Here is a 27,673-nt window from a genome sequence, read left to right as displayed (position 1 = left end):
AATTTGTGCTACTCACACCAGGACATTAAAACAATAGAAACCCAGCTGCAATTATTCTGAAATAGAATGTAACTTTTTCTTTTCCTTTTTAGTTAAGAACAGCATTGGATAAGATAGAAGAGATGGAGATGACCAATAGCCACTTGGTAAAAAGGCTGGAGAAGATGAAAGCAAACAGGACTGCTGCGCTTCTATCTCAACAGTAGAAGAACGTTTTAGAAAATGGAACAAATTGTGCACTGCTCCTTGAAATAACTAGCCCTTAGCTTGTTTTAATACAGACTTTCATTGGCACAAACGATTTGAACACTGAGCTGTTCAGTAATATTTTAGTTGCAGAATTAAATGGCATACCTTTTGTAACTTATGAGAGAATGAAAAATTTGAATTCCTATCTGAATGATGGTGATTTTTATTTAGCAGTTTAATTGCAGTCAGAGCTGGAGCACAATGTCGTATGATTAACTTACTAGAAAACATTTGTTTTCACAACTGTGGAATCGAGTTTACTTAAACTTCTTTTTCAGCTGATTTAATGATGCTTGAAGACAACTGCATGAGTTCAAGAGAACACTGTCTTAGAAATTAACAAATATACTTGCTCAAGACATCACAGCACAAGTGCCTTCTATATGGTGCAACTTAAACTTCAACTATGGTAGAGCTAACCTTTGAAAGCAGATAACATTTATTTTAAGAGTTTTTTGGGGGGCGGGGGGGTCTATGTTCCTTAACGTTTATAAATTGATGGAAAGGTGCATTTTTGTAATATTTAAATTTATATAAAAATAAAATAGGGACTATTATCAAACTTGCTTTTTTGCATGGGTGATAGCATAGCTGAGTTCTGGGTTATTTTGCCAAGGAAGTACTAGCTCAGCTACTCTTTATATATAAATTGGGACTTTAACCAAGGAAGAGGTTTGTATAGCAACTGCTGTTTAAGTGTGGAATGAAACTTTAGGGTGGAAGGAGGGGTGAGGAAATGTCTGAGGAGTTCATTAAATGGACACTGTACTGGCCAGAAATGAGTGGTTTTTTTATATACAATCTTAAAGCTGTTTCAGGAGCTATACTTTGTTTAGACATTTAAACCAAGCTGATCACTTTGTTACCTGCAACATTCTGTAAGGTGGTCTAGTAAACATTCCTGATCTTACACTTGCTATTTCAAAACTTTAATTGAGTTTTAAGTACAGATAAAAAGTAGGTTTAACTTTTAGAGCTGTGAGCTTAATTTTGATAATGTAAACAGCCACTTAATTTTTTTTCTAAAGGCTCTAGCCTACAGATCTTCACGGCTGTTTATCAGGAAATCTGCTGCATTCTGCGTGAAAGGGAAGCTTTCAACATGGCTGGAACGTTTAACTATAGCAAAGTCTCTCTTGTTACTTACAGTGAAATACTACAGCAAAGAGCTACAGTAGTTGAATATAGAGAGTTTTATTTCTGAAATACTCTTTGCTGAAAGGCAATATGACACACTCCTTTCTTCCATTATGGTCATCCGGCTTTATCCCCCTGGTATGTAACAATGGGATACACCAGGGAGTTCATCCAGCTGAAATATTCAACACCTCTCAAAAACTTTATAAAGGTCTGGCAGATTAGCAAGCTGCAAAATGTTGCCATCTTCTGTGAAGTGTTTAGGAGGCAAAAGGTGAGTCCTAAAAGCTTTGTAAATAATATGTTCCACAGTCCATTTCCATGATGATGAACCAGATCCAAGCTCTTCAGTCTGAAAGAGAAGTTTAGTTTTAAAAAACAAGTTCTCTTAAAACCAATTTTATAGATTTGATACGTTTTTCCAAACCTTGACTTGTTCCTGCTTAAACAGCTGTAGTTGGGAGTGCTTAATTATTTACTTTATTTGCAAATTAGTTCACTATCTTGATAAATAAAAGCATCCCCATGTCAGCTTTCACATAACCACAGCCCCTCACTACCATTAAGAGAATTGTACTAGCTCTAAATTAAGCTAGAGAAAAGGGTTGAGTCAAAATACCTTTCAAAAATTTCCAGTGCAGGGTTTGGGTGTAATAATAAACTAGTCTATCATGCTTCATATAAAGTGCTCACTTTGAAAGGCTCCTTCTGCAACAGAGGTGTTCACCTACCCTGTTCTTAAAATCCTCTAATCAGGGGATTCCACAGCCACCTCAGGTAACCTCTTTCACTGCTTAACCTTTCCTTAGAATGTTTTTCCTAATATCAAACCTAAGCCCATTACTACTTGTCCTACTCTCCCTTCACATGGAGAACTTATAACCAGGGCTTTGAAGTGGAGTCCAGAGCAGTGGAGCTGGAGCACAGCTCCAAAGCCCTGCTTATAACAGTCCTTCAAATACTTGAAGATTTATAATCCCCCAACTCAGCCTTTTCTTCTAGTTTAAACAAGCCCAGTTTAACCTTTCCTCATAGGTCATGTTTCTAAACTTTCTTGTGGTGCTCTCCTCTGGATGATCCAGTTAGTCCACATCCCTAAGTGGGGTACCAAAACTTGATACAATACTCCAGCTGATACCTCCCCGCTGTCAAGGAGAGCAGAATAATTATTTCATGTTTTATATAGAAATGTTAATACACCCATGAATGATGTTGTGCTATTAAAACAATTCATGATGGGGGGGGGGGGGGACTGCACGCAAGAATGCACCAGATTTTCCACAAATTCTGGGCCCAAATGGATTAGGCTGTCTTGTAGTTCAGCTCAATGTCTTAACAGCTGGAGATGCCTTAGTTCTCTGGTTTGAGAAACTGTGAAATTACAGGTGCTATTAATATTGCTTTTGTATCATTCAGAGGAAACTCACAACATGATTAATCAGCTGTTGGCAAGTGCTTAGTTGATACTGATTTGGGCACTTTGAAAGAGTAATTAGGTATTTAAGAGATTCAACCTGAATGTACACTTTTTGAAGGTACACCTCTACCCTGATATAATGCTGTCCTCAGGAGTCAAAAAGTCTTACCGTGTTATATCAAACTTGCTTTGATCTGCCGGAGTGTGCCCCCCCCCGAGCACTGCTTTACCACATTATATCCAAATTCGTGTTGTATCAGGGTAGAGGTGTACATGAACCAGGTCATCTTTAGGAGAAAATCATCCTGTATAGAAGCTGTGGGGCAATGTTTTTAGACTTTATTCTCACAATGTTTTCTAAGCACAGGGGAATTTCTTATTTAATAACTTTTCGCCCTGTAAAAGCAGCCTTGTCTAAAGGATAAGCTTGTATATTCTTTCAGAACCCTGCTGCACTGTTGTTCAGTTCACCTGATTCCACAGAGGGGGAGACTAGTCATGAAAGCCATCTTTAAAGGTTTTTACAATTCAACACAAGTGATTTACCCACGTGATTGCAGCAGCATATGCAGTTACTATACCTGCTGGCTAGTCAAGTCAGATTCCTCCATAATATACTGCTTTCTAATGGAGTAAAACATGGCACATTCTTTACTGAGGCTTTCAAAACATTCTTTTTCTTCATCCCAGTTTACCTGTCAAAACAGAAAATTGATGAGAGCAAACATTTCTTTCAGTATCTGAAATAGTAGTTTTGAAGGAACATTACTGCTACTTACCAGTCTACAGAGTTAACTTAATGTCCGGTTATTTAAAAGAGGCTACTGTCGTGGCCATTTGGCGGTGTAAGGTCAGGATACAGAGAAAGCAAGGAATAGTCTAAAAGTCTGCCTATCTTTGAAAGTAAAAATTTTTTTTCAAAAGTTTCTAAACATTCATTTTAATTTCTTATATAGTGAATATTTAGCTAGGAATGGACTTAAGCAATCAGTGCAGTTTTCCTTTTAGAAGAGAAAGTTCAGAGCACTGCCCACATGTCAGCATCTGTATTACTATTATGTGATAATTACTACACTGGCAGATACTTAAAAATACTGTGTGTGGTCATTTGAGGCAGGAATGTTGGCAGTTGTACTTTTGCACCAACTGCTTCTGTCAGAACAGGGTCTATGACATTATATATGAACTCTTCTCCCCACATCAATTTCTGGTGAATCTCTTAGGCATGCAATAATTCAACCACTATTAGTAACTTCATTTTAGAGAACATCTAAAAATCACATTTCCTAATAAATGACAATGATGAAAAGAAGGTAAAATTTGCAGACTAGTTAGCTTCCCCATACCTCTGTGGCTAAGCGAAGGATAAACATAGGTAGTCCCTCCAATGGTGGAACATAGTTGTCTATCAGGAGTGGTAATCCAGTAAGGTTTCCATCCTGTAAGCATAACATTTTCTTTACATGGTAAAATACCTAGGGTCTTATAAAAATGTACAGTAAGTGACTATCAGGTTGGTACTAGCCTTAAAGCAAATCCAAAATATTAAATACAGTTTCCTATTGTGCATTACCAACACTTAAGTTATACAAATAACCGTATGACACAGAAGCAACAGCAGTAATCACCTCATCAATTTCAAGAGAGAAATAGTCTTTCAGCATTTCAGTCTTCTTTTTTAAAAACTCAACAATGTATTCAGCAAGTCCTTCCTTTGGGCCATCATCTTCTGTCCAACCACTTTCAGGGTTCTCCAAGGCTAGCATAGCTAGATCATACAGCGGAGCTGGCTCCTGTAAGTGACCACGCGGTACAATACAATCATTACTACCACCCAGACACTCCAACCCTTCAAAATCCAGATGTTCCTCATGCAGTCAGTCAATTTTACTTTTTGCCCTGAAAATACAGAAGAATCTTTACAGCAAGCCTTTCGCTAAAGCCCACTGGAAAATACCGTGGCATATTTAAGTACTTCCCAATACATTTCTGCTGAAGACAGAGCAAAACCGAAGATATGTTTTAACACACAATCTAGTGCATCAACAATGAAGCTGTTTAAGGAACAGAATCTGACATTGATAATAAAGCAACCACTATCACAACTTGCAGCAACTGTGGAATCATCACAATCTGCTACTTCATGTAAGTGCAAAGGAGATTAAACATATAAAGGGAATGCATTTTTTAAAAAAGTCATTTAACAGAGATCCACATTCATATCTGAAGTTTGACCTAGTCAGCAGTATAAACAAACATACTTTATACAGAACATAAATTACCAAAAAACTACATCAAAGTTGCAAAATCAAGTACTAATAGTTAGGAAATGCTAAAATTAAGGTTGTCTGTGTAGCCTTAATTCAGCCCCCAAGTGCATGTGTGTCGGAATGGACCCGCTCTGGGGATGAATTGGGGCTGAAGGAGACGTTTGTAGGACCCCAGCCTCAGTTGCTGCAGAAGTTGAAAGTAATGTAGTGAATAAGGCAGAGACTTGCAGGAAGAGAAAAGATGATTAAGACAGTTGAATGCTGACCAGGAGAATTCCAGCTCTGTGTCTGCCCAGTTGTTCTTATGTGATGCACTTAGACCAACTTTTTACACATGGTCATTAATTGTGTGTGCTACCAGGCCCACATATGCGAGGTTAAAACTTTTATATCAGATCATTCTCTCCAAAACCTGTATGTAAGAGTTGAAGGGAAGTTCTACTTACTGACAACCTCAGAACTCCAAAATTTGCAAAGTCATAAAGAAGAATCTGGTAGAAGAGTTCTTGGCTGAATGGGAGGAAGAGAATTAGTTTATTATTGAAATAACCATTTCTGTCTAATTTTGTGTCATGTGCATATTCTCCACTTTGTAATGGCAGAATCATGGGGGAAAAAACATGATACTTAGGAGAGAGAAATAAACATCCTATGGGAAACAGCAATAAGAATGGATTGTCCTTTAATAAAACTATGATTTTGGCAATACAATAGAACCCCATTTAACCAAGCCTCCATCAGCCAGCTTCCCTTATTAACTGAACTATCAGCTGCCCAGGGCTGACAGACAGAGCCCCAGCTGCCCATTCTCCAGTTTAGCTAGATTTTTGGTTATCCGATCTGCCCTGGTCCCAATTAATCAGATAAATGAGGTTCCATTGTATAGTTTTTTGCCCCCCCCCCCCCCCCAAGAAAAAAAGTCACTGAAATGTTGTAACTAGCAATAGCACCACCAGGCACATATGATACACATATAAATGTAAGCCTGTTCCTAAGTGTTAGCAGTCTCCACAATACTTGTGCAAAAGCTTAACACACTCTTAACATGCAGCTATTACACACTTGTTCCTATTTATCATACATTAAACCTTCATATTCATTTGCCACAGGTTACAAGTCAAAGAAATGCTGAGGAGGAACAGGGGAGGCAGTACTAGCCACAGATCTGGTAACAAATGGGAACAATACACACATACTGTTTAAGATACAGTGACTAACAGCCTTATAAAAACAAGGGAGGAATGCTTTTGTTCCTTCAAATAAGTGTCAGTAAAATCTATACACACCCTCTACAGACCTTCAAGATGATGGGAGTGGGGATCTTAGGGTATGTCTACACTGGCAAGTTTCTGCACAAGTTATACCACTTTTATTAAAGCACTGGAATCAAACCGCTGTTGCGTGTCCACACTGCTCCTTGTGATGGTGGAGCGCATCCACATTAGCAGCTCTTGCAAAGGCAAAGAGAGCACTGCATTGTGGTAGCTATTCCACTGTGCAATTGGCTGCAGGGTGCTTTGGGAAGGGTTTGCAATACCTCATGGGGCACACCATCACATGATGCAGGTTTACCAATCCCACTGTTCCATGGGCATCCTCCTACATTTTCAACTGAATGGGGGTAGACTGTGACATGGAGTTGGGGGGGGGGGGATGTCGAGGGAGGAGGGAGAAGAGACAGTTTGTTTTGGGGGACAGTGTGTGTCAGCATGCTGTCTAAGTTCAGACAGCAGCAGGAAGCCACCAGTCCTGAGGCAGAGGGAGGGGGAAACCCCCATCAGCCCCCGCCTCCCTCCCCAGCTCTCTGCACAGCATTCTCCCCCCACCTGCCTCTGTTCAACAGCATGAGCATTCCACATTAATGGTTTGCTTTGTGTCCCAGATAGATCAGCACAGCATGCAAGAGCTGTCAGAAACAGAGCTTTGAAAGGGGAAGGGCGCATGAGCAGAGCAGCCACTTGGATTACAGGACACTTCCGGAAGCTAACTGATTGCTTTGTGCACTGTAACATGTTTACACTACCAATACAGCGCTGGAGCCTCTGTGCTTTAAGGCTTATGACTCTCAAGGTGATTTTTTTGCAACGCTGCAACTGAGGAGTTTCTGCGCACTAAGGGCTTGGCTACACTTGCAAGTTACAGCGCAATAAAGCAGCCCCAGGCGCCCTAGCTCACTCCCCATCCACGCTGGCAAGGCACATAGAGTGCTCTGACTCCACAGCTACAGCACTGCTGGTATTCCATCTCAGCGAGAGGAATAACGTTTGCTGTGCCCCCGCAGTGTGGACGAGGTGTTGCATTACTGCGGTCTGATCAGCCTCTGGAAACGTCCCATAATCCCCTTAAGTCAAGTGGCCACTCTTGCCATTGTTTTGTAAGCACTGTAGGAATGCGGATATGCCCGTTGAAAGCTCCGTTTCTGACAACCGGCTGCTTATCTACCCCGCAACAAAGCCACCATTACTGTGGAATGCTGTGAGAGAAAGAGGTGGCATGCTGACATCCTCTCAGCCCCCCAAAACCCACTCTCTCTCCCCCTACATACACACATCACACTCCACCTCACCCCCCATTTGAAAAGCACATTGCAACCAGCTGCATGCTGGGATAGCTACCACAATGCACTGCTCTCTGTGACCATTGCAAGAGCTGCTAATGTGGCCATGCTAGTGCGCTTGCAGCTGTCAGTGTGGACAGATTTTAACGCTTTTCCTACTGCACTCTACAAAGGCTGGTTTAACTCAAAGCACTCTACATCTGCAAGTGTAGCCATGCCCTAAGTGTGTACACTTTGGCAGTTACACCGCAGAAAGCTGCTTTACTGCACAGTAACTTGCCAGTGTAGACAAAGCCTTAGCTGCAGAATGAACCTTATTACAGCCTGTTAGAGCTCTAGTACACCGATGTGTTAGGATTTCATGGCTTGTCTACATAAACATTTAGTTCAGCCCTGTGGTGCTTTTACTACCCACGTGGATCCTGCTGATGCAGATTAACAGTTCGTTAATGCACTCAAATCTCCCATTTCAACGAGGACTAGACCAAAGCACTCTTAACAAATACCACGTATAATCAGATCAGCACACTGCAGGGTAGATTTACACCCCATCTTGCCAAGAACTAAATGTTGGTGTAGACAAACACTTAATCTCTCACCTGTGTGGTGTTAATCTGGGAGAAAAGGACTGATTCTGTGCTGATAAAAGACAGTACATAACTTGACACCTCAAGGCAGTTGGGCCTAAATTTGGCAGTTGTTTTTTATAGGTTTACACACATGATTTGCATTGTCCCTATATTCTGCAGGCTCTGTAATCAGGCACAGAACTGATTTTAAAAGTATTAGGTTCTTTGACGTTTCAGTAATTTAGCTATTCAAATGAATGGTATGGGTAAGTGTGATGTAGAATCAAACTCCTTTCATCTTCTGGGTTTTTAGTCAGTGGGATACAACACAGTAAAGTGCATTTTAATTACGTAGCAGCAGCCTATAAATTTTGCAGGATCAATACAAAAAATTAAGATAGATTAAAAATTTGAGGCCTTTAACACTTGAGTGCTCTTCAAATCACCAATTTGGCTAGATTTCAAAAGCAGCATTCACCATGCCTTTGTACCTCATTTCTATTATTTCTTTCATTCTTATTTTTCACTACTCAGTTGTGTTCACCAGTTATTTCAACTGTTGACAACACATCTAACAGTATGAATCAGTGTGTTTACCTGAGTTGTGTGGTATTGAGAAGATACAGCTTTGTCTGGTATTGTGCCAGGGCCCACTGTGGACTAACACAACCAACAAACGAGTGATCACGTAGCATCTCCTGAAGACCTGGAATAATACATCTAACAACATGAGGTCATACAAATTCCCCTGAGCCCAGATCTGCTATAGTCTGCATAGTATCTTGATTATTCAAGTTGTGAAAATCTCAAACTACTACTTGAATCACACTTCAGTCCAAAATAAACAAGTACTAAAAACTATCAAGGAAATTCTAAACACTCCAATAGTTTAATCCTAAAATAGATAAACACAATGTATGAATGAGAAAGTTTATATTTCATTCAAACCATGAGTGAAAACAATTTGTAAAAATCTTGAATATTTTACTTGGATTTTATCATGTTTTACTGGAGAAGTTCCTGGCTGGAAAAGATTAATAAATACCAAACATGCCTAAAAGAAAGTTGGCGATGCAAAAGAAACCCTCCAGAGTAAAATCAGATTTAAGAATTGACCCTGCTGTCGTTCCTATTCAGGCTATACTCCCTACTGATACCAAATATATACGTAGATCAGCGTTCTTAGCTTTTTATTTGTTTTCCCAGAAGAAATTTTTGTCCTCATTGTTTAGAAAAAGGGAGCTTATAATAAAAAGTGAGACTCTTCAAATGAAGCTCCGTTCCACCCATTCTATTAAAAAGGCCTACTCTTACATTGTTCTAGCTTCTTCCCAAGGGTAACACAAAATGGAACAGTTGCTCAAATTCTGACTGCTAACATTCTGGGAAGTTTTTTGGTGGCTACAGAATAGCTGCAACTGCAATGCCTTCATATGTAAGCACCGAGCGGGTGAACTAGATACATCAGGATATGGAATTTTGCATTCAGTACTAACAGCCACTGAGGAGTTTCAAGGAGAACATCATTAAACCTTTTGATTGCTAGGAGTCAAGATTTCTTAGCCTTAGCAGCCAATGTAGGTACCTGTAGATGCAGGCCTACTTAACTGTGGAATTTCCCTGAATCTTGTTACCAACCAATTAAAATTAACTAGACAAAAAGTGTCATGCCATATGATTTCCAGTACTTAGACCAGCTTAATAGGCTTGGAATGTTTGAATGGATGCCACTCCTATTGCAGTTAAAGCTAATAAAAAAGGATTGTGCTGTGCAGAAGATGCAGAGTGAACCACCATCTGAGAGGAAACTGCCCTAAGAATTTGCAAGCTGGGAACAGTATTTTACCTGTCACAGTGAAATCCTTATATAAGTAAGGGCATGGCTACACTTGCGAGTTAGAGCGCATTAAAGCAACCCAGTGCACTCTCACGACCCATCCACGCTGGCAAGGCACGTAGAGCGCTCTGACTCCGTGGCTAGAGCGCTCCTGGTACTCCACCTCGGCGAGAGGAATAACGTTTGATGCGCCCCTGCTGGAGCGCCCCAGTGTCAGTGTGGACACCCTGGTCTGTTAATGTGCTCTGATTGGCCTCCAGCAGTGTCCCACAATGCCTGTTCTAGCCACTCTGCTCATCAGTTTGAACTCTACTGCCCTGTCCTCGGGTGACCAACCATCAGACCCGCCCTTTATATTCTCTGGGAATTCTGAAAATCCCCTTCCTGTTTTTTCAGCCAGGCTGAAGTGCTCTCAGCGAATCTTTCCCGGTGATCATGCCTTTACGCACCAGGCGATCCCCAGTATGGAGCAATGGCAAGGTGCTGGACCTCATCAGTGTTTGCGGGGAGGAAGCTGTCCAGTTCCAGCTGCACTCCAGCCATAGGAATTACGATACCTTCGGGCAGATATCAAGGGACATGATGGAAAGGGGCCAGGACCGGGACGCACTGCAGTGCAGGATTCAAGTGAAGGAGCTGCAGAATGCCTACCGTAAATCCTGTGAAGCAAACAGCCGCTCCAGTGCTGCCCCCACGACCTGCCATTTTTACAAAGAACTGGACGTGATATTTGGGGGTGACCCCACCTGCACTTCAAGTATCACCATGGTCACTTCAGAACCCAGTCCAACAAAGTATGTTCAAATTCAGCCTCCAGGTGTTGAGCCTCCAAGGTCCATGACTGAGTGAATCTTTCACCCTTCCCTTCACAAATGTTATGGAGGGTACAGCATGCGGATAAAACCGTGGGGATGTTGTCATCGGCAAGGTCCAGCTTCCCATACAGACAGCACCAGCGGCCTTTTAAACGGCCAAAAGCGCACTCCACAGTCATTCTGCACTGACTCAGCCTGTTGTTGAACCGCTCCTTGCTGCTGTCAAGGCCCTGTGTAGGGTTTCCTGAGCCTCGGCATTAAAGGGTAAGCGAGGTATCCAAGGATCACAATGGGCATTTCGACTTCTCCCACAGTGATCTTCTGGTCTGAGAAAGAAGTCCCGGCTTGCAGCTTCCTGAACAGGCCAGTGTTCCAAAAGATGTGTGCATCATGCACCTTTCCGGGCCAGCCTGCGTTAATGTCAATGAAATGCCCACGGTGATCCACAAGCCCCTGGAGAACCATAAAGAAATAGCCCTTCTGATTAATGTACTCGAAGGCTAGGTGGGCTGGTGCCAGAATTGGAATATGCGTCCCATCTATCGCCCCTCCGGAGTCAAGGAAACCCATTTGTGCAAAGCCAGCCACAATATCATGCATATTAGAGTCACGATTCTTCTGAGCAGGATTAATGGTCCTGCAAACGTGCATTAACACGATTCCAACAGTCGATTTCCCCACTCCAAACTGATTAGCAACCGATCGGTAGCTGTCTGGAGTTGCCAGCTTCCAGATTGCAATAGCCACCCGCTTCTCCACCAGCAGGGCACTTCTCAGTCTCATATCCTTGTGCCACAGGGTGGGGGCGAGCTCATCACACAGTCCCATGAAGGTGGATTTTCTCATCCGAAAGTTCTGCGGCCACTGCTCATCATGCCAGACTTTCATGACGATGTGATCCCACTACTCAGTGCTTGCTTCCTGAGCCCAAAAACACCGGTCAACGGTGGTGAGCATGTCCATGATTACCACAAGCAATCTCGTATCGTACGCGTTACTAGAGTCGATATCGTTGGAGTCCTCACTGTCACTTTGGATCTTAAGGAATAACTGGACTGCCAAACATGATGTGCTGGCGAGACTCGTCAGCATATTCCTCAGCAGTTCAGGCTACATTCCCGCAGACTGAAAGTTAAGACAGAGCGCGCAGTACAAAAAATGCTGAAAGATGTCGCCAAATGTGGACGGAAGCAAAGGGATTGCTCAGATGTGAAGCATCATGGGGAGTTTGGACAGGACTCAGAATGCCCCGCACCTCCTGCCCTCTTCCCACAAGTCACAGTGCCAGAATTGGAAGAGATGCTCTGTGGGATAGCGCCCACAATGCACTGCTCCCAATGCTGCTGCAAGTGCTGCAAATGTGGCCTCGCCAGTGTGCTTGCAGCTGTCAATGTGGACAGACTGCAGCACTTTCCCTACTGCGCTCTCCGAAGGCTGGTTTAACTCAAAGCACTCTACATTTGCAAGTGTAAACATGCCCTAAGTGACACAGGGAAAGTGGTTCCCCTTTCCTCATTCAAATAAAAATGCCATGCACAAGCTACAGCAATTTAATCTGTCCCATCATTGTTTCCATTATAAATCTATTTAAAGAAAGAAAAAATATATGTCTTATTGTTTTACACAAGTTCCATTGTTTAAGAAACCTCACTTTGTCCCTGTATCCAGAGCAAATAAACATAGAACCTTGGTATTTAGACTGCAATTTTGCAGGCTGTTCATCTATGGGGTAAGCTAATATCTGTATTTGGAATGGAAAAAAGTCTTACATGTTAGTGCATTTTGTTTAGTAATGTGGTTTAATATGCAGGCTCATGAAAGGCTAAACCAGCCCTTAGATATGAAGTGCGCGCCTCTCTTGTTTAAGTGGAAAATGTCTGCAGAAGCTAGTTGTCATGGTTTTAAAAACTTAATACAAATTTTGCTCAGACAGTTGGATTAATTCAACACTGCTCTGGTTTAGCAGGTCAATCTGCAAGCTAAGAAACATGAACAAGATACACAGCAAGAGCCCCAGCAAACTTTCTTTTCTAACAGAAATAGGCTTCTTGTACCACTTTTATAAAATTATCTTAAGTAATCCAAGCAATCCTGTTTAACTGTCAGAAGAATAACCATCTTGAGGAACAAGTGGCTTGCATACTTGCATGTGCTTGGCTACTAATTTCCTCTTGCAGAGTCAATACACTGGTTAGGTTAATAATCCTTCTCTTAGGGGTACAGGCAGCAGTCATTCCCTTTCTAGTATCATCTTCTTCCATTTCCACATCAGAGCCTGTCCACTGTCTCTTTCTGCAATACAGAGACAAAGAGGAAATATTTTCTATTCTCATTAGAATAATATACAAGTATATACTCAGCAGTGAAGTGTGGTAACCCTACATTAAACAGCAATCAGGAAACCCAGCTAGCTCCAAAAAGTTTCAAAGGAAAGATTGTTTTGTTTAATTTCCAAGGCAGTGTTTGACAAAACAGGGCAACTGTCAAAGCTATTTAGGGATCCTTATTACTAATCACATTGGACAAATCAACTGTTTAAAGGCCCAACTCAGCACCCATCAAATTCAACAGGAGTTAGACCAGGCCCTAAAGGAGATATCACAAAAGATCCTGCGTGCTCCTTAACTACATTTGAGTTTCTTCAAATAATCTCTCCCCCTGGTAGCTCTGGACAAACTGTCAGAGCAGCTCCAGTTGACCAGCACTACCAGGGTGTTGGTGTCACTAAGCATAACCCTAAGTAACTTGGGAAAATGGAAGGCAATAAGAATATGAAGTCTCCCTGTTTTAGGCCTCTGGTGAGCAAAAGTCCTTCCATGTTTGAACTCTAATCGACCTAAGAGGCTGGCAGATGGGAAAGGCCAGGTGTAACAGCCGTTATCAGTTGCAACAGTTCTAATTGGTCTAAAGCAGAAATAATGATGCCTGTGCACCTTTAGCAGAAGGACAAGTTAACTTGCAGAAGGAAAACTTACTAATGAGCTGCCGTGGCCAAGATTACTTAATGCACCTGCGCTTACGTAACTGCTACAGGGGGATGAAGGAGGAGGTGCGGGGGGAAGAAAGAAGAAGGAGAAAAAAAAACTTATAAAAAGGGAAAAGCCGCTTGTATTAGGTGTGCTGGATCTGAGGCATGCTAAGTCTCCCAGCACCGCTTTGAGATCTCAAATAAACTTTGCTTGCTTTTCCACCCTGGTGTGTTTATTGGCGCTAAGCACTCCAGGCACGGACCACTGTTGCTTGCCTCGGGTACCCTCTGTGCCTGCAACAAGGGCTTCCCCTGACTGGCTGCTCCGGGGATCCTCTTTTAAGAGCTTTGCATATAGTTAAATAGCCTCAGGTTAGACGATCTTTTCCAGAGAATGTGTGCAAGACTGGAGAAGGAACACTGTGTAACCTCCCTGCACATTGAGTTTCTCCCTGTACTTAATCCTCCATAGGTGGACATAATGGATGATGATTCATACATGATCGCCTTAGATAAAACATATCCTATTTACTTTTCACCATTTACACTGTTCGTTTCCCTTATATTCATCTCTTACCTTGGAGAATGGTCATTTTCACTTTCTGATTCTCCAGCAGAAGCACAAGGATTGTGTTATTGTTTAATAAAGAGTTTAGTTCCTCTGTGAAAGTTCAAGACAATATTTGTTCATATTTTGTTTTACAGCTTTCCTGATCCCGTTTTCTTAACAAAACAAAACAAAAAAAAAAAAAGCAGCACCCAAACTGGACAGCACACCTGCATAAACAGCAGGATGAATTGATTTAAATTGCCTATTTTAACCATGATTCAAATCAACAACCAGAAAACCTTGATTTGAATAATCAATAGTAATTGTTTTGCATTTGTACATTTTAGTTATTTTCACTAAGAAAAGCTGATTCTCATTGGTTGATAACTATTAAAACATGTTGATTTGCAACTAATTACACTAAATTTGGTGCTGCCTTTTGCTAACCAGGAAGATGCACTATACCTATTACATTTATTTAAGCAACTATAAAACTTAACTTACATTTATTCAGATTCTAAATTTTATTATCTTTTATGGTGAGTGATACTTCTCTTATTTACTAGATATTAGTTTGTTTTACTTGCCATGTGTATCAAACTATTTGGATGGAAATTCAATTATAAATGCACAAAAATAGCATTTAATTTTTCTTAAACGTGCGGGATAAAAAAGTCTGTTTCTTATAAAACTAATGAATTTACTAAACAAAAGTAGTATCAACTGTGGTAAGATGAGGCCCTGAAACATAAACCCTTATCAGAGGCCTAGTATGAGGCCTGAGGCCTGAACTAAAGTAATGGTCAAGACTTTGCTAACATAAAGCAAAGTTAAGCTGTGAGTGAGAGGCAGGCCCTGCTCACAGAAGCTGGCAAGGAAAGGGCTGATACTGCTAAAAGAGTCATACCTAAAAGGTACTGGAGACCAGATATCAGAACATTCACATATTTGTACACTCCACTCAGATAACAAGGAACAGGCTGGCCCATCCCAATGACAGGGCCAAAAGGGTAATATGATGGATAGAGTTGTTTTGTTCGAACCAACATGTACAAGGTGAGAGGCAGCACCTTACTACATAGAGGGATTGTACCTTGCTACATAGAGGGGTTGCATCTCAGTATGTCAGGAGTGATGTGTAACTTGTTTGTACCTGTGTATAAGAATGCATCCCTGGGGCGGTGTCTCTGTCCGGCCTCGGGGGGCAGCAGAAAGTCCCTCCACTGACTGAGCCGAGTCTATTGTCAGGGAGCACATAAGTACTAGCTAGCCACACCTCAGCAGCACCTTGGACTTCTATGCCAGGGAGCTGGAGATGGTGTTTCTCTTCGACAATAAACCTGGCCGATGTGCCTTCATACCTTAAAGTCTGTGGTCACTGGGGATTCTCTCGGGGTCTGCTGTGTCAGCTATCTGCACAGAGCTGGGGCAGAACACAGAGGGAACACACACACACACACAGCCAATTGATATCAACATTGAACAGAGCAGAGCACCACACCGGTAGCATCTGACAACATCAACTATAGCCAGTGAACTGAACTGACTGCTTCTCATCACCATATCCATCAAGATTTTAAAACGAGCAGATCTCATCCTCTCACATCTAGTTTTTATTCATAGACTGGAAGAGAGAAAAGAGCTCTCCTGATTTTTCAAATGGAACTGGGGTCTTAGCTTCAAATGAACTACTTGTTGAACTGAACTAGTTGAACAAACTAAAATTGAGAAAATACTGTTTAGACCTGCAGAAAATTTTACTGTTGTCAAAAGCTGGTTTAGCACTTCAACAACTCTGATTCCAGGTGCTTAGCAAGTGACTACCACCAGTTAAGTGGTCTGACTTTCTTTAAAAACTTGGCAACAAGCAGGCACTGCTAAATTTTTTTTGTATTTAATTTAAAAAATTTAAACAGATCATCATTTTAGGCCTTAACATAAGTTGTCAATTTAAAATGTAATTTTCAATGGGTTTACTTCTTAAAATTAAACATTTAATATAAATTTAAAAAAATCTGATTTAAATTAAAAAAGAATTTTTTAAAAATTTAAAAAACATCAATTTTTATCGATTCTGATAAAGACAACAATACAACCATCCAGCATAGATCATCTTTACCTAGTAGGGACTGTTTCAGGAGTCAGTCTTCCACTTTCCTTCTGCCCCTCTGGTGTCATCACTGAATCCCCCTGTGCAGCAACCACTGCATCAAAGTCACTGAGATCTTCCATTTCAGTATCCTGCTGTCTGGATCTGCCATCAGAAACTCCTGTACCACCATCTAGGGTCAGCGCTGTATGCCCTGTACTCAAAGGTTTGTTTATAGGCTGAAGGAAAGCATCCAGCTTCTGGTCTCGGGAATCTGTGCGGACCATCTGGTGGGCATAGACTTTATCACCTGTTCCTTTAGCTGTGAAAGAGGAGCTTGCTACTGATTTAACCACCTCAGTGGAAGAGCATTCAACTCCTGGGATCAAAGTCTTCATTGCAAAAATGGGGGAGGGAGAGGAGAGGAGAAATTCAGCATTGTCAGGAGATTGTACATGCCTATTTACCCTTATATGTTTGGCCCCTTAAATATCATTTAAGCCCAATTTAAGGCCTTAAATGGGGCCTAGGCCCCTCTGCATTGGGTGAATTTCACCCGAATGAAATCTTCATGGTTAAGAAATTGTTAATCTTTAAATGTTCTGAAGATGCAATCCCCTGTGTGTATTATAAAAAAATAAGCACATGAAAAAGAATTAAAATTATTATTCTATAGATACTATTTTACAATAGTCTACTTACATAAGAATTATAATCATAGAAATATAATCCAATCACTTTTTAAACATGTTGTTATTTGCTTGTTTATTATAATAAACAGAGTTTTATCCCTAGCAATGCTATACTATATCGGTATTAGTCCTGCGTGGTGTTAGAAAAAAACCCCTAACCTATGTGTGTGTGTTTATTAGGTTATACAGTTATTTTGTATTTATCTAAAATACAGTATTTTGAAACTAACAAAGTTAAGCAAAACCAAAAATTGGTAGTGTTAAATAAATATATAATTCTACTTACTTAAGTTAGTATTTAATTATAAACCTAAATATTAAATTGAACAAATGTATAACAGTAAATCCATTAATTTAATATACTGTAAAAGATTAAACATGAATAAGAGTCCATTTTGAAGTCACCCTTCGGTCTTAAAATATATTATCTTGTTATTTGTAAACCCAAGATAACTGACTGAAAGATAAAGAAGAAGGTTTTTCCTTATATTTTTGTCAGTTTGTTTTCATTGTGCTTTTGACAGCACTTTGTGTATAATCATTTCCATTGTTTATATAGGTCTTTCACGCAGAAACGACAGAAAAAAAAAAAACACAATGGCAAGGAGACTTAAAGTCAATGTACCTGAAATTACTTTTCACTTCCTTCCTCCTCCCCCTCCCCCACTGACTAGATTTGCATTAGATAGTGTCACTTTAAAAAATAAATGTTGGCAAACACACTTCATAAATGGACAGCACAGCTCTCAAGAGACGATCCACAGTACAATAGGAGTATCTGGCCCAGACTAGATTCTAATCTTGAACTTAGAATACTTGCTACCACAGGCTATCAACACAGTAAAGACTTGTCATCTCTTAATAGTTATCTTCTCACCTGGGTGAAGTACATCCTTGAAGAGTTAGAGCCCAGTAATTTGCTCTCTATATGTTGCTGCACACACTCTAGGATACTGTCTTCATGAAGAAAATGGACTTCATGCTTTGTAGGATGCACATTTACATCTACATTCTGAGGGGCTATTTCCAGGCTGCAAAACATTTTAAAGGAAAACTAACCTAAAAATATTCCACTGATGGAGGAGTGTGTGAATATGTTCAGCACAAGATGCGTTAGAACTGAGGTCATAAGTCTACCCTAGGCAGCTAAAATGGGCCTGCAAAGCTAATGGTATTGCAGTTGGAGTCTTACTTGTTTTGATTAACAGATATCTATTAAATACTAAGAGGCTTGATTCAAAACCCATTTCTTTCCATTTTCTTTGGATCAGCCCATTAATAAACTAATTTTATTATATGATATTTCTAAAAGATGTTTTGAAGCTAACTAACTTTTTCAGTGGACACATGTAACACTCACCACTAGCCACCTCTTTGTGACAAGGCCTGGCATATAGAAGCCCCTCACTGGGCTAGCACAGCTGCTGAAGGTCACTCCAGAACTTTGGTGGTTTCTCTGTCAGGTAACTCATCTATCCGGCCAGATCACAGTCCTTAGTCACACCTGTCCCAACTAAAGTTCAATACCATCTTTCAACAAAAACAAAAAATTTTCATCCTCTCTGCAACTCTTCAACCAGTCTTTGGTTCTCCAAGGTCTTTTCCAGGCCTGCATTCCTGAAAAGCTTTCTTCACTAAGGACTGTCCAAGAGACTTCTGCCTCCCTGCTATCTCTTAGCAAGAAGAGAGGCAGATAGATTGAGTTTTGGATAGAACAAATGAGTGTTCCCTATTGCTCCTGCTGTGGAAAAGGTCAGAGAGCCTGATTCTTAGTGCTCCAAACCCACAAATCCAACAGACTGCAGCTGGAGTTGTGTATGCTCAACACTTCTGAAAAATCAAACTTTTCTTTAGTGTTTTGGACTTGCTAGTCTATAAAAGATGAAACAAACACACTTTCAGTTACCACATGCTTGGGACTAAACGGTCCCATGCTGTAGCTTAAAGCCCACCTTAGCTTTGTTCATCCCCTTTATCTAGCTACTGATGACTCTGACTCTGGCTAGCCCTACAAGACAGGCATTAGAGGTTAAGGGCTTGTCTACACTACTGCTTAAGTCAATGTAACTTAGGTCACTCAGGGGTGTGAAAAAACACACATTGCTGAGTGATGTAAGTTAAATAGATTTAAAGCACTGTCTACACTGTGCAATGTCAGCAGGAGACACTGTCCTGTCAACACAGCACATCCTCACCAGATGTGCTACATTAGCGCAGTTGCACCAGTGCAGCAGGATAGTAAAGACAAGCCCTAAGACTTTTTTTTTACTTTACCTTAAGTACAGGAATGGATGTGTACTTTTCGGCAAATAAGCAGCATATACAGTTTCTATAGCTTTCCGCAAAGCAGCTGACTCCACCAGTCGATCTGGAATGAAGAATAAAAGGGGGACAACCATGGGAAAGCATTCTGTGACACCTTGTCCAAACTACACATTTAAACACACTACATGGTGCATAAGTTCTCCCTTGTACCCAAAACTTCATGCTGTACAAGAGTCTGAAGTTTTTTTCCCAGTAACATCTATTCCATAGTGTCTAAGCACTGATACAAATCTACAGTAGTTAAAAATTGCTCCATAAGGTATTTTGCTCACTTTCCATTTACTATTCCATCCTTGCTCTTCCCTAGTTCTCTTAGAATATGGTCAGTTTCCCTTTCTTTTTTCCCCCCTTCATATAATTTGTTTAACCTACATTACAAACAACAACAACATTTTCAAGATTATTTCAGTTTTAATAATCAGACTTCCTTTTCATCATTCAATGTAGTGAAGGTCTAAGTTTCACTTTCCAATTCTCAAGCAGTAGCATATTCAGCAGTGTGCTGGGAGAGCCTAAATGGGATCCCACAAGTTAAAGGCAAATACATGAAATACTTTTCACTTCAGTGACCTTCATGCAGCAGGTCATCGAATGTTACAAGTTCCCTAAAGCTTTCTTCTGAAAGCAATCTTCTTGATGACCATACACATGATTTTATGAGAGGATCGGCACAAGAGTTCTGACCTTTTTGCAATGTGATGTTTTTGGAGAACACTGCCAGAGCTAATCTTATGAGAAACTAGCCTGCAGCACAAACAAGGGTACTCAGATAAAGCAGTTGTCAGTTAGCCTGGATGACATTCTGTCCATATTCAGGTGCAAGGAGATAAAGTTATCTTCCCTTAGTGACCGGAACAAGGAACAGTTTAATCCTTGTGCAAGACAGGAATAAAACCTATTCCCCTGCTCTGGCCAGGGCTGGATTAAGATATAGGCACTGTAGGCCTGTGTTTAAGGCACCAGTTCCTGGAATCACATGATTAAAAAAGAAGAAGAAATTCTGATATAAAGTAAGTTTATGGGTAGAAGTAAAGCCTCAAAACATGATTTGAGCAACTGACACAGTGATAGAAACAATAACTCAGAACTGCCCCATGCATCTTAATGCAGTGTTAACTCCACAATCCATTACCCTAGGTGGCCCTGCCAACATTATCCCAGAAGAGGATTCTGTGTATGACAGGAGGAGAAAAGTGCAGCAGGCCTAATCTGCCCACCCACTCCAGCAGATAAACTTCAGTTCAGGAGTAAGTATTTGGGGAAGCCTCCCTGCAGCTGTGAGGGGCAGGGGAATAGGGGGCAGAAGGGATACCTAAGGGAGGAAGGCCCCTGCTCCCACTCCTGGGAGAAGGAGGTGGCCCTATGCCTCTACTTGTCTGGGTGGAGAAGGTTATAGCAAGTAGGGGTAGGGAGAGCCACAGAGAACTCTTACCATGGTACATACGGATTACCGTAGGCTGGACCTGGCTCTAGCCACTCTAACACTCCAGACCACAAAACACTGCAGACAGGTAAACATCTGGTTTGACTTCAACTTCCCTGCTTACTACAAGATCTCACCAATGGCAGAATTTAGCCCTTATGTGATTTTCAAAAAGGTGCACGTTCAAAGCCTTGATGCTACTGTTCTTTAGAAAGAAATGGATGTACACTCTGCTAAAAATTTTGCAAAAAGAAACAAAGCATATACAAACTATACACTTTTTTTGCACTTACGATTTATGAAGAGTAAAAACATGCATTTCTTCACTGAGTAGTTTGCATTCGTTATGTAGCCTTTCATTTTAAAGGCCAGCTTTCCATCTTCACAGCCCACTTCTATCAGTTCTCTGTAGAGAGTTTTTATTTTGAAAGAGAATACATGAAAATATGTAGTGTTGTGCAAAGGTTTTATTGACATGTGTTTAAGATAGTTACATTACCAGCAAGTAGAAATACACCGTTATGAATCTGGTTATATAGAGAGACAAGGTGGGTAAGGTAATAGCTTTTATTGGACCCACTTCTCTTGGCGAGAGAGAACTTTCAAGCTTACGCAGAACTATTCTTCAAGTCTGGGAAATGTATTCAAAGTGTCAAAGCTAAACATAAGGCGGAGCAGACTGTTTAGGAAGTGTAGTCAGATATCCACCCCAACACACCACCAAATTCATGCTCCATTTTATCCTCACCCATAACAATTTTACATTCAACACCACACACTTTGTCCAAACCATGGGCACAGCCACGGGTACTAGGATGGCTACCCAATATACTAACCTCTTCATGGGTCACCTTGAGGAAAAATTTCTGGACAAATGCACCATGAATCCAATGATACACCTCAGATACATAGATGATATTTTTATCATCTGGAGAGATGACCTAAACTCCCTCAGATTTCCACCATAACTACTACCCATTCACTAAACTCCCACAATAGCATCAATTTCCTGGAAAACATGATCCCCTTCAACAATGGAACCCTACAGAAAGCTATATACACAAGAAACACACAGATCATCATACCCACCTTCACAGATCCAGTAAACATTCCAAACACACCAAAAATCTGTTATCTGAAGCCAGGCATGCAGATACCACAGAATATATACCTTGACAGACTTAGAACCGCCTTCACCAAACAAGGACACTCCAACAGAGAAGCAAATGCCATCATGGGATGGGCCAAATAGCTCGAGAAAACCTGCTTCATTACAGAAATAAACCCCTCTCTGACTGCACATCCCTAGTTGTCACCTCACACCCTACACTGGAACCATATGGGGTATCAAACAATAACAACCCATATTCTATGAGGACCACGTAAAGAAATAAATCTTTCCTGAAATCCCTCTTTTGCACTTCGAACTCCTCCTCAACCTCATCATCAGAAGCAAGTTCCACACAGACACACCAACTCAAAGCAGCACCAGACCCTGTCAGAACAACAGATACAAAACCTGTAGACATATCTCCAATGCTATAATGATCAACACCTTCCACAACATACCTTTCAAGATCCATGAGTCCTGCACATTCCTTTCACAACGTGTGGTATATCATCCAATGCACTAAATGCCCCAATAGTTAGAGCCCTGCGTGGATACCAAACTTAGATCCACAGATAGCCACATCCATGAACATAAATCAGTATCTGCAGAGCTGCAGGGGTCTACCAGGAACCAACAGTGGCAAAAGCAGAGCTCCCAGGAGCCAGCTCCTCCAGTGTGGCTGTACCACCCCAACCATGCCCACTGCACTAGCATGACCAGGGACAGCTAATGGTGAGTCTGGTGCCCACCCAAGTGGATGGGACTGGGGGCAGACAGCCACGCTGGAGGAACTGCCAGCACAGGGCGCTGGCTCCTGGAAGCAGCAGCCTGCCAGGCTGCTGTTTTTGCTGCTGTGGTTCCCAGTAGAGCCCTGCAGCTCTGCGGATACTGATTTGCGTTGCAGATATAAATTTTGTATCCACACAAGTCTCTACCAATAGCTCTACCACAGACAATCACTACACTCTCAAATGAATTCTCACAGAATAATGATAAAAGACAAACACCACATCACTTGTGGGAGAACAGTTTTCACAAAATGATCACTACCTCTGACCTCTCAGTCCTTATTCTCAAAGGAAATCTACACAACACATTCAAAAGATGAGCCTGAGAGCTTAAACTCATAACTTTTAGTGTCTAGCAAAAACATGGACTCAGAGACAATGAATTTATAGCTTATTACAACAATCTATAACCCACTCACACCCCACACAACTGCAATCCCCACCCCCTTCCTTTTGCCCTTGTGACAGGAGGGGTGTTACTGAGCCACTTCAGATTGAATGGTCCTTTGAAATATGTGTTAACTCCTTACACTAATCAATCTGTTCCATCTTGTATTTAACTGTGACACTCCGAGTACCTTTCGAAGGCCTGAAGAAGAGTTCTGTGTAAGCTCAAAAGCTTGTCTCACAACAGAAGTTGGTCCAACAAGAGATTACCTCACTCACCTTGTCTTTCTAATATCCTGGGACCAATATGGCTACAACAACTCTGCTATGACAACAGTGCAGATGTTTTGTTTCTGTGATAGTTACTGAATATGAGAATCCTTTTAAAGAGTTTTAAATGTTTTTGTTGGCACATAAAACTGTTACTCATACAAATAATGAAGCCACGTAGTCTTATTTACCATGTACCCTCAAACTGATAGTAAAATTAGAAAGAAAAATTTCAAAGCCTCTACAAATTATCCAGAGTAGCTTTTCAATAAATTAACATGCCACACAGCCACAGGATCTTGGACTATCAAGGACTAGGAATGACTGTTACATCATCACTGGCAACCATGAATTTCAGTACTCTCAAGGTTTAAGGCACATGTTACTAGCATTGAGAGACCAAGAGAGACTTTAAAATTGTCACTGGCTCCATAAGTGATTATTATTACTTTTCCTGAAACTATGACCTACATACCTTTTCAATCTCCACTTTTACCTGATCTGCAGGTAAGGGGTGGGATGCTGGTAGAGAGTGCTTAAACATTTCCCCTGGTCAGTGCAGACAGGTCTTAACTATATTAGTCTCCATCACAGTTTGTAAAACTCTTGTAAGTCCAGTTAGATCCTATTTACAATGGCCAAGGAAATCCTATTAAGCCTAGATAATTTATCATTATAACTCCCTAGAAAGGAGTTAATGTAATTTTTGAAGTCACACAGTCAGTTCCATTCCTTAGCTATAACTTCTAATGTTAGTAACAGAATCAAACTGACCTTCCTATCAGTGTTGGCAGGAGCCCAACAGAGTTGGCAGCAAAGCATTCTGCAAAACTGTTCTATGAAATGTATGCAGTTAAGCATTTTATGGGAGTGATTCTTCCTACAACTACTGCTGAGATTTTCTGGCGTAGGAGATATTTTTATAACCTCTTTCTTGTGATTTGTTCAATGAAAGCTCTCATTCAAATTTATAGTCACTGTACAAAAATCAAATTTAAGATTTCAGAAAAGCATATTTAAAGGAATTACTAGTTCTAACAAGTAAGATGTAAAAGGGGGAAATACTGAGATTCACCAGTGTAGGAGGTGGCTACGCACTTCTAGAGGACAGTCTGGCCCAATATCTTCTAGATCAGTGTTTAGAAGATTCTCTCCAGGTACAAACAGTTCCCTTTCTGCACATTGAGGGGAAGATCAGACACTTATGTGGCAATATTCCTAATTCCCCCGACCCTGTTCTTGGATACATGAAAGACCCTTCTGTGAGTTAGAGAGAGCTGTGCAATGTGCATCATTCTTTCCCAGGGGTGTCCCTAGCTATTCTGGGGCCCTATGCAGTGCCACCATGGGGAAGGGGGGCAGCCCTCCGTGGGGGGCGAGGGAGGAGGTTGGGACTAGCTTTGGGGGGCAGAGGGGAACTGCTCCCCAGTACTCAGCAGTGGCGCGGCTGTGGCCAAGTTGCTGCACTTCCTACCACCGGTGAGTGCAGGCCCAGCCCTGTAGCACTCCTCAGCGAAGTGGTGACAGAGCAGGGGTGGGAAGAGGCGGGGCTGAGGAAAGGGCACAGTGGGAAGAGTCAGGGTGGGGCAGAGCAGGTGTGGGGGCTTTGGGGAAGGGTGGCGTGGGGGCGGGGCTGGAACAGCACACAGCTGCGCAGGGCACTAGGAAATTGGAGGACAGTCCTGTTCTTTCCCCACCTTCATTAAACCTGAAGGGAATTTGCTGAAAAGTTAATACAGTTTAAGGCCTCTTCACTGTGGAACTCTTCTTGGGAAGCTCAGTGGCTACTAAAGATATGTCCATACAGCAATTAAACACTCCCGGCTGGCCTGTACCAGGCAACTCAGGCTAGAAGACCTAGGGCTGCAGGGCTGCTTCATTGCTGTGTAGATTTCCAGGCTCGGACTGGAGTCTAGACTCTAGGATCCTCCCACCTTTCAGGGTACTAGAGCCCGAGCCCAGCAGTCTACACAGCAATGAAACAGCCTCAGCCAAAGCCCCATGAGCCCAAGTCAGCCATCACAAGCCAGCTGCAGATTTTTCTCAGCTGTGCAGTAAAACCCTACCTTATTTTATCTTAACTTAAATAGTGTAGTATGCTGACTCAATAACTACATTCATCTGCACCATACTACTATGAAATACTCTGATCATCACAGAGATTTTGGGTCTTTTTATTTATTTTAAATAGAGCTACAAAATAAGATTTCATTTAAAAACAACTTTATGGTCAACATACCTACTAACAGCATTTCCAAAAATGGACCTAATATTGTCCACTGTTGTGGCATTTGATAGAGTTCTAACATCAGCCACCGTATCACCTTGCTAAACATAAAAGAGAAAAGAAATTAGTGTCACTGTGTTTACAAATACAATTATTATTGAAGTTTTGGAAATCTAGTCAATAACAACTGCAAGACATTTTCTATTGAGTTTGCAAAAAGTATGGGACACAAACTCAGTTTTTGTTTTGCCTGAAGTTTTTTTTTTTGGGAGAGGAGGGGGTTGGTCATTTTTTGCTTTTTTAAAAAGTCTGTAGATATTTATGCAAAGAGGAGATTAAGTCAAGTGTACACTAGAAACTTTTTCTGGCTTAACATGATTGGATAGGCATATGCTGGCAAAACCCTTTGGGTACACAGATATACCAGCAAGAAAGTGCTTAGTAAGCACAGCTTATTTCACTTGCCTAACCAGTACAAAAGCACTTTGTCAGTATAAACTGCAGCTATCCTAGGAGAGTATTGCATGTATAGCTATAACGGCAACACTGAAGTGCCTGAATGTGTGGTGGCAAGATATGGGGATAGTGGGCAACAGCTCCAGGTGCTAGTTTGAAGAGTGACATGAGTGGTCTATTCATGAGAAAACTTCTATGCAAGAAATGTGGTTTATTCATTCGCCAAACAAACAATATTTTAATAACATTGAAGTCTTTAGGTAAGTGTGACAAAGTTCTGTCCTTGACTCCGTCGGTCCTGCGTTTCCTGGCGGATTTCGCTAGCCTCAGAGGCTCACTGTGACTCTCCACAGCAGCTTCCACTCAATATCTCCTTCACAGTTACCTGAGGGCCTCCTTCTTTACACCTAATATGGATTTGTACTGCTTTGTTCCTCCAACAGCACAGCTCCCTCCTATAGCTCCTGATACCCACACCTTACTGACTAACCAGGAGGCTTTTAACTAGTTCCAACCAATCCTTGATTGGCTTCAGGTGTCCAAATCAATGTAGCTATCTCCACTGCTTTCTAGAAGGATCTTAATTGGCCCCAGGTGTCTTGATTAACCTGGAGCGACTGCCATTTTGCTACCATGGTACTAGGGATTTGTTTAGCCTGGGGCTAACATACCTGTTCCTCACTACTTTACTGTAGCCATCTGGCCTTGCCCCATCACATAACATTTTCAAACAGGTAACTTTTTCAAAAGGTGACCTAGGTACTTAGAAGCTTAAATCCCACTGAAAGTCAAGCCTTATTGAAAGTGATGGGAGTTAGGCTTCTACGTGCCTATATGACTTTTTAAAAAAGGGTTTGGGGCTCCTAAGTCACTTAGGTGCTTTTGGTTACTTTTTATTTTGTTTGAAAATGATATAGAGAGAAGCATAAGTGCTTGGTCCAAAATAGCCTGAATTTGATGACCTTCTAGGCATGCTGTAAAAGAGAAAGGCGAGAGCATGTTTCCAAGACAACGCAGATCTGGAAAGGAGCTTTTTTGTCATTGGCTGGCTAGCTGGCTGACTAACCTAGCTAGGCTAACCAAGTTGAGTTTTGCTCTTATCTGAATGTTTGCTTTTTAAACACTGTTGGTGCTATGTTGTAACATTAATTGTCCAGGTAACTACAGCCTTTATTCAAGGGTCTCTCTCATTATTTAAATATAAATAAAAATAAGCTAAAGGAAAGCTATATCTGGAAGCAAATCCTCAGAAATCTGCTGGCTGATAATTAAAAATCAATCAAGAAAAAAGATATTTTAGAAGCAGCTGAAGCAATTGAAAACTAAGAGTTTATTAATAAAGAAGTATTGGGCAGGACCTCAATGTTATGAAGTTTCTGGTAGTGTTCATTATAGACTGATTTTCTTTTCTCCTTTGCATCACTATTTGAAAGAAAAGGATCTTATCTACAGTAGGGATTTTTATTTTTTAAACAAAAACTTTACACCACCACCAGTGGTAGCAATGTTGGAAGCGCTACTATACATGGCAGCCAC

The 27,673-nt window shown here is 41.2% G+C and overlaps 2 protein-coding genes across 11 annotated transcripts in view; one reads left to right on the top strand and one right to left on the bottom strand.

Annotated features, from left to right (window-relative positions):
- LRRFIP2 (LRR binding FLII interacting protein 2) overlaps positions 1–392 on the top strand; it is a 125,707-nt gene extending 125,315 nt beyond the window's left edge. For all 9 annotated transcript variants that reach the window (XM_032792624.2, XM_032792618.2, XM_032792619.2 and 6 more), the window contains one exon: positions 93–392. In XM_032792624.2, coding sequence (XP_032648515.1) covers positions 93–206 — 114 coding nt within the window. In that variant the 3' untranslated portion in view covers positions 207–392. The remainder of the gene's footprint in view (positions 1–92) is intronic.
- A 770-nt stretch (positions 393–1,162) lies between these two features.
- MLH1 (mutL homolog 1) overlaps positions 1,163–27,673 on the bottom strand; it is a 37,932-nt gene continuing 11,421 nt past the window's right edge. For both annotated transcript variants that reach the window (XM_032792611.2, XM_032792612.2), the window contains 12 exons: positions 25,694–25,782; positions 21,192–21,304; positions 19,425–19,518; positions 18,028–18,181; positions 16,489–16,850; positions 12,995–13,143; positions 8,797–8,905; positions 5,520–5,583; positions 4,432–4,596; positions 4,150–4,242; positions 3,385–3,498; positions 1,163–1,738 (listed from right to left, as the gene is read on the bottom strand). In XM_032792611.2, coding sequence (XP_032648502.1) covers positions 1,571–1,738; positions 3,385–3,498; positions 4,150–4,242; positions 4,432–4,596; positions 5,520–5,583; positions 8,797–8,905; positions 12,995–13,143; positions 16,489–16,850; positions 18,028–18,181; positions 19,425–19,518; positions 21,192–21,304; positions 25,694–25,782 — 1,674 coding nt within the window. In that variant the 3' untranslated portion in view covers positions 1,163–1,570. The remainder of the gene's footprint in view (positions 1,739–3,384; positions 3,499–4,149; positions 4,243–4,431; positions 4,597–5,519; positions 5,584–8,796; positions 8,906–12,994; positions 13,144–16,488; positions 16,851–18,027; positions 18,182–19,424; positions 19,519–21,191; positions 21,305–25,693; positions 25,783–27,673) is intronic.

The sequence above is a fragment of the Chelonoidis abingdonii genome, chromosome 2 (assembly GCF_003597395.2).
Source record: "Chelonoidis abingdonii isolate Lonesome George chromosome 2, CheloAbing_2.0, whole genome shotgun sequence".
NCBI lineage: Eukaryota > Metazoa > Chordata > Testudines > Testudinidae > Chelonoidis > Chelonoidis abingdonii.
This window is presented reverse-complemented; position numbering and strand designations above follow the sequence as displayed.